This window comes from Charadrius vociferus, unplaced genomic scaffold, assembly GCF_000708025.1.
Source record: "Charadrius vociferus isolate BGI_N301 unplaced genomic scaffold, ASM70802v2 scaffold535, whole genome shotgun sequence".
NCBI classification, from domain to species: Eukaryota; Metazoa; Chordata; class Aves; order Charadriiformes; family Charadriidae; genus Charadrius; species Charadrius vociferus.
In genome coordinates, this window is record NW_009648542.1 from 80,855 (window position 1) to 95,513 (window position 14,659).

Below are 14,659 nucleotides of genomic sequence, written 5' to 3' on the forward strand. Positions count from 1 at the left end.
ATAACTCAGTGTGAAAGTCAATGACCTTAGTAATTCCAAACCAAAGTAGAGCACTAAAATATTAGTTTACCACATGAGAAAACTCATCATGGAAAACTAATCCATCAGCAGATTTAGTAATTATCATTTTATTAAACAGCCCTCTTGCTAAGGAAAACATACTACCTAAATCAAAGTGTCAAACGTCACATAAAAACACCCTCTAAATAGTACAGAGAGTTTACATAAGATTTCATTACTGTCACTATTTGTGTTTTCCTTACAGAGGGGCTGTCTGATGAAGAACACAGCAAGCAATGCAGCATGGATCAAGTGATGCTGCAGACTGGCTACTGACCACAGAAGGACCAAGAATATTTTTACCAAACAATTACTTTGTGTCCAAACAGCATAACAAATAGCTGTATTATTCTCCTTCATTAATTCTATGTCTAATTTCTATATCATTCTCTGTTTTATGACTAATACGTTTTTTAAGAGACATTTATATCTACATTTCAAATGTATGACCTTCGAATATGTTAACCAGAGCCAAAAAGCAGAGTTCTGTGATTGTATGACAAGTCCACGTGGGAACCACACCTATACAGCTGGGTACAGAGAAGCAATAAACTCCCGAGGGGGTGGCCAGACATATGAGGTATTAGGGCCAAATATACAAATACTCCATTCCATAGAGTATAAAGGAGAGGCAGCACCCAAAAACCAGAAGTACCAGTGCAGTGCCAGGAAATCCACCCACAGAAAGACAAGAAAACCAGCAACTACCACAGGAAAAAAAAAAGGGTATTGAGCATAGGGAATGGTACAGAACTGGGTCTTTCCCCTCTGAAAGACTTGGTGCTGCGCGGAGACACAGAAGAATTTATAGGGGAGATGTATTTTAACTGATCTGGAGGTATACTGTGATAAAAGTAGCAATTTGAGATTTATGTTTCTTTTTTTTTTTTTTAAGATGCAAGGAACGTGCTTTTCCAATCTTCTCTGTCATGACTTTGGACCTTCTGAACTTGGATTGTGAAAAACTCTTCAAGTTTCTCTACTCCAAATCAAAATAGTGATACACCAAATACAGATTTATAACAACTCGGAAATACCAAATTGCCTCCAAACTGCATGTTTTAATTTACAAATCTGGGTAACTGCGTATCAAACCATATGCAACACTGTGCCATTACTGTTCTGCCTATATAAATGCACTCAAATACTGTGAGTGTAGATTACCTCCCATCGCTTGGGAACTGCAGATGGCCAGCGACTTGGCAGGTGGTCTCCCACTCTGCTGTGTTGCATTAACTAGAAGTTTGGATCCCTGACAGCAACAACAGAACAAAATATGGAGACATTAAACCCTCCCAGCTAAACACTTATGAACATTATTTCAAGACAAGCAGGAACGGTTTCTCTTTTCCAAACCCTGTTCTTGTAAACATCTGAACCTTTCGGACGTTCAGCCAGAGGCAGGTATCGGTCAGAGATCGCTTCAGCCCGAAGGAGCACGTAACATGGGACCGAGCAGGAATTTACCGGGTAAATGGCAGGATGCGGCTGAGCGTAGGCAAGACTGCTTGCTCTGCCTTTTCCTGCTTCCAAGAGATGGCTACGTGATGAGTTACAGTGTTTGAATATTTGGAAAAAATGTACAAATCCAGAATTCTGTATTTTAGTATCTCATACAAGAGACTAATTAAAACCACCTTCATGCAGGTAAGGTATTTACTGTATTGTCTTTCAGATAACTATGCAAAGAACCGCATTACCTTTTTTAATAGTGCTGCAATGGCTATGCGATATGCATAATTCTTGATAATATGTTCTGAATTCCCATTAATGAGCCAAAAATTGCAGATCACATATACACACACGAGATTTAAAAACTTATCAGTTGTGAAGTTCCAAGCATTTGATTCCTTATACTAAAAAAAGCATTAAAAAGCTAAATAAAAACATTGTCAAACATAGCTTGAATGAAAAACTGCACCTGAAAAAATAACACGCTAAACCTCTCTCACAGCCTTTAGCTGTGGTACTACACTAATTGTCTTGAAAAGCTATATGATTTCAGGGAGAAGATGAGGTCAACACTGTTATTTTAAAGAGGACTACTTTGAAAAAATTAGCACTTGAAATTTTATTTCCATTTTATTAATAATTAGGAGGAAAATAGAATACACCAATTAAACACTCACCTGTTAAGCTACCAAGTGTAAGTTTCCGGCGACCCATTCTTTCAACGAGCCAGACTCCCACCAGAGTAAAAATGAAGTTTATAAATGCTGTCAGTGCAGCCAGCCAGATTGCAAGCCTGTCGTCTTCAACTCCGGACATCTGCAAAATGGTAGCACTGTAGTACCTGTGAGTGGAGGGAGAGACAAATACGAACACCGCTGATTTCATTTTGGCTCACGTTAGAGTTTCTGATTTTAAATCAAAAAAGATCATAGCAAATACCAAGTGTGACCTCCTGCATAATGCAGCCACAGACTGACACCCAATTACTCTGGGAAATCATGCATAACCAAGGCATAACTTGCACTTGGCTAAAGTTTTGACTGGAAGACACTGAGAGATGAATTCCACTTCCCTTGGCTGTTTATATTTTCAATGGTCAATCGTATTCTGCCAGAAACGGGCTTTGCATTTTTAATTTAAATAAATCCGGCTTTCAAATTCAGCTGTTGCTTTGTGCTCTCTCTTTTTTTCTGCCAAAACATGCAGTATTCTAGCACTCTGTGTACTGTCTAAGGAAAGATAGCTCAAAAATCAAATACATCTTCACTCCCGCTAAAGGTCATACAGAACTAATCTATAGCATCCAACACATCACAAGTGACACTTGCAACCTCCTGGTTTTAGGTTTTGCAGTTTTATTTCACTGCCACTGAAGTGCCCAAAACCTTCTCTATCGTATTACTTTTGTCTTATCCAGCGTACGACTGCTTTGAAATGCCTTAGCACCCCGTTGCAGGGATGTGAATCTACACCCAACAGGAGCATTTGACAGAAGTTTTCCACTTCTCTCTAAAACAAATCAAGCATTCCACACAAACAGTAGCTCATAAATAAATCAACTGAGCAAAAGGAAAAGGGGGGAAAAAAAAAGGAAGCCTTCTACCATTTTTCACAGAGATAAAATGAACCCAGATAGTGTGCCTATGTTCTCAGGGAGAGCTAAGTAAATCTTCAAGAAAACACGAGTAGTTTTGTTCATGGTGCAAAAGTGCTTTTCATCTTGTTCTTTTAATTTGTGCTGACTGAAATACTGAATATTCAAGCCCTCAAACACCTAGCAGCCTATGGGCTTTCACACAGTAACAACCATCAAAAATGTTAAAGCTCACTTTTTTGTTTTCCTGGTCAAAATGCAGCTTGCTTTAAATGTCCCGCTGTTGTCTTAACACCAAGATATGTTATCCTCAGCAATTTTTGTGGTCCACATTTTTCTTTTCTAAGCATAAATCATTTTTCATTTCAAACCAATAATCCAGGATGTTCAATATGCTCAACTGACTACTTGCAAAAGTGCTCGAGCCATTTAAGACACGACAACCATAAATGATTATGCCTACAGCTGGATGTTATGGCCTTCCCATTCGGCTAAGACTAGTATTTAGATCCTCCCAGCTCCTCTTCCCCACCAGTACAGCCATCTGAGGCTCGTGGTGCAGCAGGAGACCTCCAGAGTGAAACTGTTGGTACTGAGGACCCAGTATCTACCCACACATGGGTTTTGAGCCTGGCTCGATGCTCTGCCTGCCCATTAAGGACTGCAACATCTCGTCCAGGCTCATTTTGTCTGAAAAGTGCACACTCTGAGATCCCAGCAAGGGTGTGAATCTTGGAGAGATGAAGATTCATGAAGCATAGGTGTCATCCAAATTAAAACGCTGATGTTAATGCATCCTCACTTCTTAAGAATCTCTTAAATTAAATTGCTAACTGCCTGTCAAAATGTACATCATACTGCACTGTTCTAGTCACCAAAATCATCCAAATAGTCTGATCTCCCAATACCACCTTTCTTTTTCTTCCTAAGGGTAGGAAAATAACAATAAATGTCAAGTCTTGGCCCGCTGACACCTGCTGAAACTCCTATTTACTTCCAACAGACAAGGCTTCAGGAAGCCACATTTAACTTCACACATCTAAATCTTCTCAAAATCCAGTTCTACTGGGAAGTCAGAAATTGCCAATTGTCAGCAGCAATTTATAGTATACTGTTTCTATATGGTTAAGAAAGCAAAGAATACAGAATCACACAAAAGCACATAGATGACTACTGCCCGATATATACAAACGTGCCTTCTGCCCCCGACATTCCTTCTGGTTGCTTATAGCACTCACTGGTTATACATTCTCAACTAGCAGCTTACTTTTTATCCTTAAACAAACAATGTATTTCATTTCTATGGAAAACAAACCAGGGAAATTTAGACTCTGCAAATCCAAATGCCAAGCTACCAAAGCCTGGGTGCTGGGCAATGACATTCATGTTTATTATGGCATAGCAATCTAATTTCAAAAATTTAAAAGAACACTTGCATAGATTATGATAACCACTAAATATATTTGCTTATGTTCACCTATTTTAGTATGCCCATTTTTTATACTAACTGGTGCAGCCCTAACTGCCTACTAATGTAACAAGATGACAGGACTTTATAATTTCTTCCTGACAAGGAAGGAACCTATGTGGCAGAAAAAGGTCAAGCTGTGATATGTCAAGTGAATACGGCAGCTCATGCAGGGAATGCAATTTCAGTGACAAAGTTGCGTAGTCCTAGCTTATTTTATAAAATGCAAAGAAAATGACAAAAGCACGTGTGTACCCCTGGAATTTTTAAGCAAGCACTGTATCTTAGAAAGCAAATAAATACGGACAATTACAAAGCCACACAAAGTAACTGAGTTGGATATATACAGAAATATTTTAATATTGATAATTTCTGAGGATGTCAAAATTATGAAGTTGTTCTATCAAGAGTTGCTGTACACTAAAAAAACCCCTGAAACATTTCCACATTTAAGAATCCTCAGACTAATCTTTTGACTATACACTGAAAATGCACAGTATTGGAGGAACTGAAGCACGCTCAAACACTTTCTTCCCTCCTCCCCTTTAAAGAGTCAGTATTTTTTTTAAAGCAATGACATTCAATGTTAAAAGAAAATGAGAATTTCCCCCCTTCAAGCAGACTCTCAAAGACAATTCCAGATGCATCGGGGTTTCCTAGGTTAGCTCATTCAGCAGCCGAGACGCAGCCCACCATGTTAGGCTTTGTAGCTCTCAATAAAAAAAAAAAAAAAAGCCTGTCAATAAGGTGCCATCACAGCTTTGATTGCCCCCATCATTCACAAGGGACTGCTACAGCTGACCTGTTTTACCAAGTCTACTCCAACAAAGTTTCTGTCTAAGGATGTCAGCTTTTTTGGACAGAATTTGTAATTCTTGTAAAATTAATTAATAAATCTAAGTAACTCAGAAGTACCTTTCAACATCTTGAAAACATTTACATTTTTGCTTTTAAGAAAACAAAACCAGAGTAATCTGGCACTGCTTTGTAAGGGTTTGTTAACATTTTCTGGCACAGTACTTTGGAAATCACCGTACAACTAGTGAAACTCCTCAGTCCGAGAAAATCAGTCCCTAGAGATAACAAAACCCTCTGTCTTTTTTTCTCAACTCAACTGAAATAACACCAATAGGAATTGGCAAGTAGCGCAAGAGCCAAGAAACAAATCATTAAATATTGAAGAAAATCCAAAATGGTGGCAATTTCAACAGATTTACATGCTCTTTTTCTGCAGTTGTGCATGAACAAAGATCCTCCCCAGGCCAAGAATGACAAAGCGTAATTATTTAAAACCAGCAATATGTTACAGCATATATACACGTGGAATACGGAGTCTTGTCCCCCAGCTGACTTTTAAAGTAGGGAAACGTTCAGATGAGAAGCGGTCCGTCCACATTTTCAGGTACGGACAGTTGCAGACTGGCCATGGTGCCATCTTATCAAGCCAGGCAGCTGCGTTAATATGAGGTTATGCCAACACCAACTGGGAAGCTGAACCATTTAGACAGACACCATCTTGTAGAAAACATCCAAGGGAATAATGCTAACTCAAATTTTATATTGATTCAAACAAAAGTGTCCCACTCAACTTACAAGTCTTCTAATTTTTTTCATGTTTCCCTCCTTTTGCAAACTATCACTCATCCCTCTAAATACAGCTATAGTGTTCTCCAAGATAGCTCACTGTTCTGACACATGCCTTGAACATATATATTACGACAATAAGAAAAACAAGTTAAGCCATCCTTAACATTTCACCTTTGGGTGATAAAAGATAACGGTGGTTTTACATGCTGCTAACCTGAATAGGAACAGCCCAACAAATGGCAATGCCAAGGCATGGGACAGAGAACCTCTGCTGCAACAGAACGCTCGGCAGCAGCTGGCTTAGCTTGCTGTGTCCCACTCGCTGCAGGTGGAAGAGCTGGGGAAAGACCCCAGGCTCCTACATATAGGTCCTGAATCATTCCACCTACTCGAAGGCCTGATGTGAATTTGCACGACATACTTTTGCTGAGAACTGAGAAATTAATTTTTATAATAGCACTACTGTTATTAACTGGTTTTAATCCTGCAAACGTACATGTCTTCCTCTTTAGTCTTTTGTTTGCAGCTTAAACACAACAATCATATCATGTCTGAAGATTCAGAGGTGCTCAAGGAACAACAAGCATGAGCCAGGAAACTCCCACTGGAATTACCGCTGCTGGACAAAGGCCAGGCACATTGAGAAAATGCAGTTTAGTGAAAGACGGGCTTATAAGCTTGAGACCAGCTTCTAGAGCAAACCAGGCTTATAGAAAGAGCAAGCTTGCATCTGCCTGTCCTGCCCATTTACATCTATGTTATGAAAGGGATTTAATCAAGAAAGTTTAAGCTGATACTTCCATTACCAAGGGCCTGCAGAATTACCACAGCTTCACCAATATCTTAAATTGTGCCAACTCATCTGCCTAGATGAATTCACAGAAACAGTAGGAGAAAGCACAAGCAGCGTATGGGAAATTAGATTCCAAAATATGGAAATGAAAACAAGATAGGAAGAAGATGATATGTCTAGAAAGAGCCAAAGACAGCAGATGCTCCAGGTGTGGAGGGTCTCTGACAGGAGGGATGCTATGGCTCTGCTAAGCACCACATGAAGCCTGGGGAAGGGAAACAGGCACTTTGGCAAGGTGCTGTAGAAGCAGCAAAGTGAAAATATCCCTTGTTTAGACTTCTTTGAAATAAGGATTGCAGAGCAATATAGCAGCATTCGATGATATAATTGGAATGTTGGATAATGTGGTTCAACTTCCCAGCTTCATGTTCTGCACACCACAGTGATAAGAGATGCAGCAGTTTCCACTTGCAGAGACTGCATTCAGAGCAACCATGGACACCAGTTTGGAGACCTGGGCGGTTACAGAAACTCTGCTGCTTCCCTGTCTACGTCTCTAATCATGTCTGCCTAATCTCTTACCTTGCTTTTTAAACCTGGATGGGTGGATTGGACCAGATGACCTCTGCAGGTCCCTTCCAACCTCAACCAGTCTGTGATTCTGTGAAATGCAAAATTTGATCGCCTCCTTTCTGAACTCATATGATATAAATTAGTAATATTAATATCAACAGTAGCGCTGATATTATGAAATATCTAAGCATAGATCTACTTTTCAATGGGAACTGCCTTTGCCAGACAAAACTTTGTTGGTGCTGAATCTCCTTTAGCTATGGAAAATGAAAATGGAAAGTCACAGCAAGGATAAGAACTAACCTTATCTTTGACATTAGACATATAATAAAGTTGATCACAAAAGCTGTAAAAATCCATTTCATCACTATGATTCAGCATCAGTCCCAGGACTATCACATTAGTCAGTTTACAGCCTTTAGATTCCTTAAAAAATTTAAAAACTTAAAACGTTAACTGTTAAGCTGAAAAAGGGAGTATCAAACAACCACAATCACCCTCTGAAAGCCCATATAGTGACAGATGGGGCAAACCTGTCAAGCCAAACTAGTTGTGTCAGGTTTTATACAAACCCCTCACAATCTCTGCTCTCCTCTGATCCAACTGGATTGTAAATTTTTAGTCACCTTTTCACTTACTTAACTTTGCAAAATTACGCAGGCAGCCTCCTGCTTGAAGTCGCGTGACTTGATGGCTTTCCCCTTTAGAGCGTATACCACCTTCCTTCAACTCATATTTTGAAAACGTACCTCATGACCTATCCTTGTGCCCTACTGCAGACTGGCACCACCCAAACCACCACAACTAGCTTCCCTCCAGGTTCCGCTCTGCACAAGACCGCTTGAGTGCCCGTCCCTCCCGCAAGACACTTGCTGTTCTCTAAAATAGTAACAGGTGTTATGTTTCAAAAATATTAGTAAACCTGGTTCCATCTTCTGCATTTAAAAATCACAGAGAATGTGAACAATGATATTTACACAAAAAAATGTAGAATTTTTATATATATGTAACCCCACGTGCAATTATACACACATATATGTGTGTGCATATATATACACACACAAACTTTGTGCCTAATATAAATTCTGCCAAATGCAATGCATCTTGTTTTACTTCACATGATGAATCGCTTCAGCAGGGCAGCAGGAGACATTTTGTCATATCTACTGTTGTCTTCCAAAAGATACTTAACAATAATTTTGATCAATTATAAGACGTCGCTGTTTGTCCACATCAGCGGCATATCTCGTGGCAGAGATGAGACATGCCTGTATGACAATGTACAAACAAAAACTCTTTTATCATCTATCCACTGGATGTCAATAAGACCCTTCCAGCTCATTAGCTATAAAACAGGACTGCTTGATACATGTACCTTTATTTTCAATTTAAGAAGGCAAAATATCTAAGGACTAGATCCTGAAATCTTACTGAAGCCTGCTGATTCATAGCAGACTCTGCTGCTTTATAGGACTCCAATTTAAGACCAACAGTTGAATATTCTTTCCCATGCTTCTACTTTTGAAGTCCTGAAGAGCAATCTGAGGAAAAGTTTGCTGTATCATCTCAAAGTCTATACAGAATTTCTCAAAATGAATGCCTGGGAGGCAAGCTGGGGGAGTGCCACCATACGCTTACCTGCTGTAATTGTACCTTCAGGTTCGCCATTTAGCAGTAATGATGTATAGTCTTATAAATGCTTTCAGCATAGAGCCAAATGACATAGTGTATGCCGTTTATTACAACCAGTACATTTTCATAATAAAAACCATCAGCATTTGGTACTGTTTGACAGATAACTCTATACACCCAAGAGGTTCTCTGATTCACCACAAGTTATCCACGTGCAAGGCACATGAAAAGGTTTTAAGGATTACCATTTAATTAAGAAAACATGGGAATATTTTTTAGTCTTCAAAGAGACTAAATTCTATAGCTATTAAGCAAAGTAAGCGTACCAGTGTCTGACAGGGATTAAAAATACCTTTAAAGGCTTACAATCACCAAGATACACAAAGGAATTCACTTCCCTAAATTAATGGGATACGTTCACACAGCTATTGGGTCATTTGAAAATACTGTTGCAGTATCTGCTGTGAGATTAGAGAAAAATTATTTTTATTTTTTTTTCCCCTTATTTGGTCTGCAGCAGGTACCTCTTTGCACACAGCCAGAGTGCTTTTCACGCTCAGTCATCTCACCGATTTATGTGGGTCCTTCCCATGTCTCACCTGAAACTATACGTGAGGGAAATTGTTTTCTTCTTCATAATAGAAAAATGGTAAAATACAAGGAAGAGTTAGAACTATTACTTAAAAGAAAGAAAAAAATCAGGCAGAAAAGTAATACCAAACTCCTACATAGGTCTGTAACAGACAAAGTGCTCTGTAAATTTGAGGACAGAACCCTCTAGTTAAACCTACTGAAGAAGAAGTTGAATTTCCAGGCAGAGCTGGAAATTAAATGAAAGCACTGGGAGGAACAAAGGCTTGACCATCTTCCTCCTCTTCCCAAAAGAGAGATGCGGTTTCTAACACAGAACAAATAGGTTGGAGTCTGTAACACCTATACGCTTAGCACTGCAACAAAAAACAAAGTAGTGTCAACTTTTTCACCTTGTTTTTGGTGTCTTCACTCAATATATAAGTGCTTAGCTCTTCAACAGACCCTTTGTGAAAGACTATCACCACCATCATCCCTATTTTATAAATGGAGACCACTGAGGCTTTTGGGAAGAGGAGGAAGACTGATGACTATTTGCAGTTATCCCCCAGTACTATGCACAGCGGAATAATGACACTCCAGAGTCTCACTGCAGATAAGTGCTCTCTGCAAATTAATAAGTATAAAAGCATGGAAAAAAAATCCCTCAGGTGTTTCACAAAATATACCTCATTCAGTTATGCATTTATTCTGACAACTTCAGTTTAATTTAAATTATGTTTAATATTCCAGGGTATTCTAACACTGCAAAGCACTAATGCCTGCCATAAGCTGTCTGGGATCCCAAAAACTGAAATCAGTCCTCATTAAAATCAATAGACTTGCTAAATGTACATAGCATTAAAAAAAAAAAAAAGTAATAATCCAGCCAGCCCCTTTGTCTAAGCCAAGGCCAGTGGCAAATAAAGGGATAATATAGTCTATAGTCTCGCTGTAAGAGCCAGGAGCTAGCAAGCTGGGAGCAACAGGATCTCGAAAAGTAATGAAAAAAAAAAAAAGAAACAGGCTTTCTTTCAAACCTAGTTCATGGACGCTTTCTCAAGAAAGAGCAAGCTTCATTTATCTTTTGGGCACTAATGTACTACTACTAATTTTTGCTTACGTTTAGTAAAAAAAATAACATCACAATTTAACCCTGACTTTTCATCCATGGTTTAGTATCTGAATGGAATCATGTTAAACGTCCCAAACTTCCCTTCCAGGCAGGCAAGATGGAAAACCGTATGTTAATAAATGCACTATGAAGTGTTTAAAAAAAAGTAATTTCAGTGTTCCTTACAGCATCTGATCTTTCAGTCATTTTTCAGTTAAGAAAAAAAAGAGAACTTTTTTCCATGCACAGCAAGGCAAAGTGTTACTCAGTTTGTGCTTCTTTTCAGACAGTACATCTTCAAAACATTGCACTTCTAGTTCTTTTATTCACCCTCGCAGGGTCAGATTCCCTGCATATGCTCTGTGGAGCTTTATACAGGCCATCTTTGAGTAACCCTGTTGGTGGAGCTTCCTGAGGAAACCATTTCGCATTTTATTAGACAGCACTGAAATAACTGCCCAAATGTACCATACTGTCACCTACCACTGGAGTATCTGAGCTTTGTTTACATTTTTCCTAACTATAAACATATGACAAATACATACGTATTTACAATAATAATTTCAACATATACAAATAGGAACTATATTAAAAATGTCCATTTAAAAACAGCCCTTTCCATGGCTGAGATACGTGACTCAATCCTGACAGCATTAGCCCTACTGTTCCCCTTAGCAACAAACTCATTAATATACATACATCTATCTTCTTGTAGAAGGACATAAGCATTGCACAACTCCTTGGGAGAATGCAGCTAGTTCAGACTGATTAGATAGGACTAATAACACCTCTAACATTTTCTGCCAATTCTTCAAAGACCCGGGTACTGCATACACCAGAGATGGTACTGCATCCACACAGAGAAGACAGGTAGTATATACTTATAAGCTGTAGAATACACATGAAATAAACGAATCTTACAGCCACAAAGCTACAAAGCCCTAATTTGGCCTTTGACCGTGTAATGAAATACGATATAATCTTTACAGGTGAGACCACATTACTGCCCATTTACTCTGATTCCTCTCACTCAGCCCCAGCTCCTGCCCATTTTCTTCTGTCCCAGAAGCTCTGTCAGGCTCCTGCTCTCTTATCATTCTACCATTTCACTCCTTGCACAGAGTGAATTATTTCTGGTATCTCCTCACTTCTAAATGCTTCACTTTGCACTCCTGTTATTCACTTAACAGCTTTTTTAAAATGTACTTTAAAAACCAAACAAGATCACCCCCACCCCTACCCAAAAAAACCCCACACCATAATCCCCTCCTTCACTCCCTTAATTCTTGTATTTTCAAGTAAGGGGTATCTTATGAAACCTCAGCAGCTCAGCAGAGGAGACTAGATTTCAAAAGAAAAATGCTTCCTACGAGGAAACCACACTTTATTTGGCTTCTTAAATGAGTAAGCTCACTTACAGAAAACATACCATTATGAATCTAAAAGTTTACAGAGTTTTAAGTGTTCATACAAGAAACAAGATCTTTCTAAATCTCCCAAATCTGTAACTACCTTACTAAAAACTCAATCTTTCATACACAGAACTTTATTTCCATATTGAAATCATACAAATGATCAAAATAATTTGTCTTTGGCACATAAAAACTAGTTAATATTCCAGTGACACTACAAGTATTAATTCATATGTGAAATCTTATTAATATTCTATCCTTTTCAATTTTAATTAGAAGATGTTGCATTAATAATGTTTATCTTGCACAGCTTAGCATTTTTAGAGCTCAACCCATGAGAATGATTGTAATGAATTCTTGCTAAGAATCCATGAAATTGGTCTAAAATAATGAATAGGTCATTGTAGTATTTTCTGATCACCAAGAAAAACTTCACAGAGGCATAATAAAGCCTTTGTGGCTATCAAGCTATATATTTATTTATTTTAAGATACTGATTGACATTCTAATACAGATTCCTTAAGAACTTTTAAACCCAAGTATTGCCTACTTTGTAGAAATCAATCATTAGTTGCTGTATCAATCCTCCTTTGTTAGGTTGCTGAACTACATTCTGGTGTCAATTTTAAAACAGAGGGAGCCCACAACTACCCTTCAGCTTCCTTCCTACTTGTCCCAATGTGACAATTATCAAAGCCAAGTGGCCAGAAACAACGCTGCTCTTAATAGAGCAGCTAGACAGCTCAAAACCAACAGAAAGTCCTCTACTGTCTTAAAGGCTTTGGGTTTCTTTGGATCAGATTTCAAATACTTGAACACAACAACCCTGTCCCTCCAGAAGAACAAGTGTCAGGCCAGAATATGGGCTGCACTTCTGGAAACACAAGAGGATGCACAAGGGGAAAAAAAACAATTTAACCAGAAGCTGGACTACTGAGACAACTGACTGTCAAGAGATTCCATCCATGAAAAGGAAACAGAAAAAGATATAACCAATAGAAGAATATATTGCTGGGGCCATAGGGTTGGACAAAGGGCAGCAGAAATGAGGAAGTCAACAGTTAACCCAGTGAGGAAAAACTCATCTACACGGTAAGTGGGGTTGACAACGGCCCTGGCACACGGTGCAGGATGGCAGCGGCCAAGCACCCAGCAACGCGGCCAGTGCTATGCCACAGAAGCCTCTGCCATCACTATATTGGTAGGGAGGCGCTCTTAAAGCCACTGCGATGACCCTAACACATACACCCAATGATGCTGGAATAAATGGTGGAAGCCTACTTTAAGAATGTTGCAGTAAATATACATTTTCTTCTCATTCTGAATTAGTCTATTACAGCACCACATGAAAAAATTTTAAAAACATAAAAATAAAAATCTATTGGCACTAATCCCACAGTCATTCGGGGAAAACTCCGTGATGAGCAATGAGGAATAACAGCATGCATATGTGCATATGAGTACACCAGAGCTGCAGTCACTACTGGGCACTATGCCCTTACTAGTAACAATTTTAAACATATGTCCTATGTAAGAAAAAAAAAAAAATAGTTCTGGGAAATAACTGGCACAAAAGTCTTCCCTGGGCTCAAATGCACAGATGTACCTACATTATCAACAGGCATTTCAGGACTGTTTAAAAAACAAACCCAAAAGAGTAATTCTGGAATGACACCATCTGAGCTCATTATTCATGGTGGCAGATGAGATCCTTTTTTGTAGTACTGGTTCTGGTAAAAATATCCAAAGCTGACAACCTCAACTGACCATTCTAAATCTGCACTCAGGAATTTGTATTTTTAGATGTTTCTGGCACCAAATACCAAGAAATGGCAACTGTTTAGTGTCTTTCAAGTTCATGCCACTCACTCATGGTGCTTTAATTGAGATTTCTAAAACCAACTTCAGGTTTTAATATTCGTATAATCAAATATTACTCTTGCAATACATTTCAGACATACATTGCACATAGACTAGATCTCAACAGACTTGTATTTCCTCCTTTCTTAGAAAACAAAATTAACTGCACAGCAAACTTAAACGTGTGCAGTGTGAATATTAATTTGGCAGTGTCTGCTTCTATTACACACAATCCTTTCTGTTGTCTTTCATCCCATCTGTTCCAGCAGAGAAAGGAAAAAATTATGGCAGACCCAAAAAATTCCTTAGAGTGGTATCACCAATGTACACAGACTTTTTTCCTTTCATGTTCAGGATGGGTAAAAACATAGAAGTATTGTTAACGTAGCTTATAAACAACAACCAGAAAACCAAAAGATTTGATTTCTGATGTTTGAATGATTAATCTACCTGAATGCTGCATTTAGCTGCTGCTTTTGAAATTTCCTCTACACTTTCAACATTAAAAACTGCCTGAACAGCCTAGTTCTTTCTCTCTCACTTA

General features: G+C 38.6%; 1 protein-coding gene across 1 annotated transcript in view; it reads right to left on the minus strand.

Annotated features, from left to right (window-relative positions):
- The window catches only part of SLC2A13 (solute carrier family 2 (facilitated glucose transporter), member 13), a 130,953-nt gene that overhangs the window by 43,810 nt on the left and 72,484 nt on the right, over positions 1-14,659 (minus strand). The window contains exon 5 of the mRNA XM_009885945.1: positions 2,190-2,353. Coding sequence (XP_009884247.1) covers positions 2,190-2,353 — 164 coding nt within the window. The remainder of the gene's footprint in view (positions 1-2,189; positions 2,354-14,659) is intronic.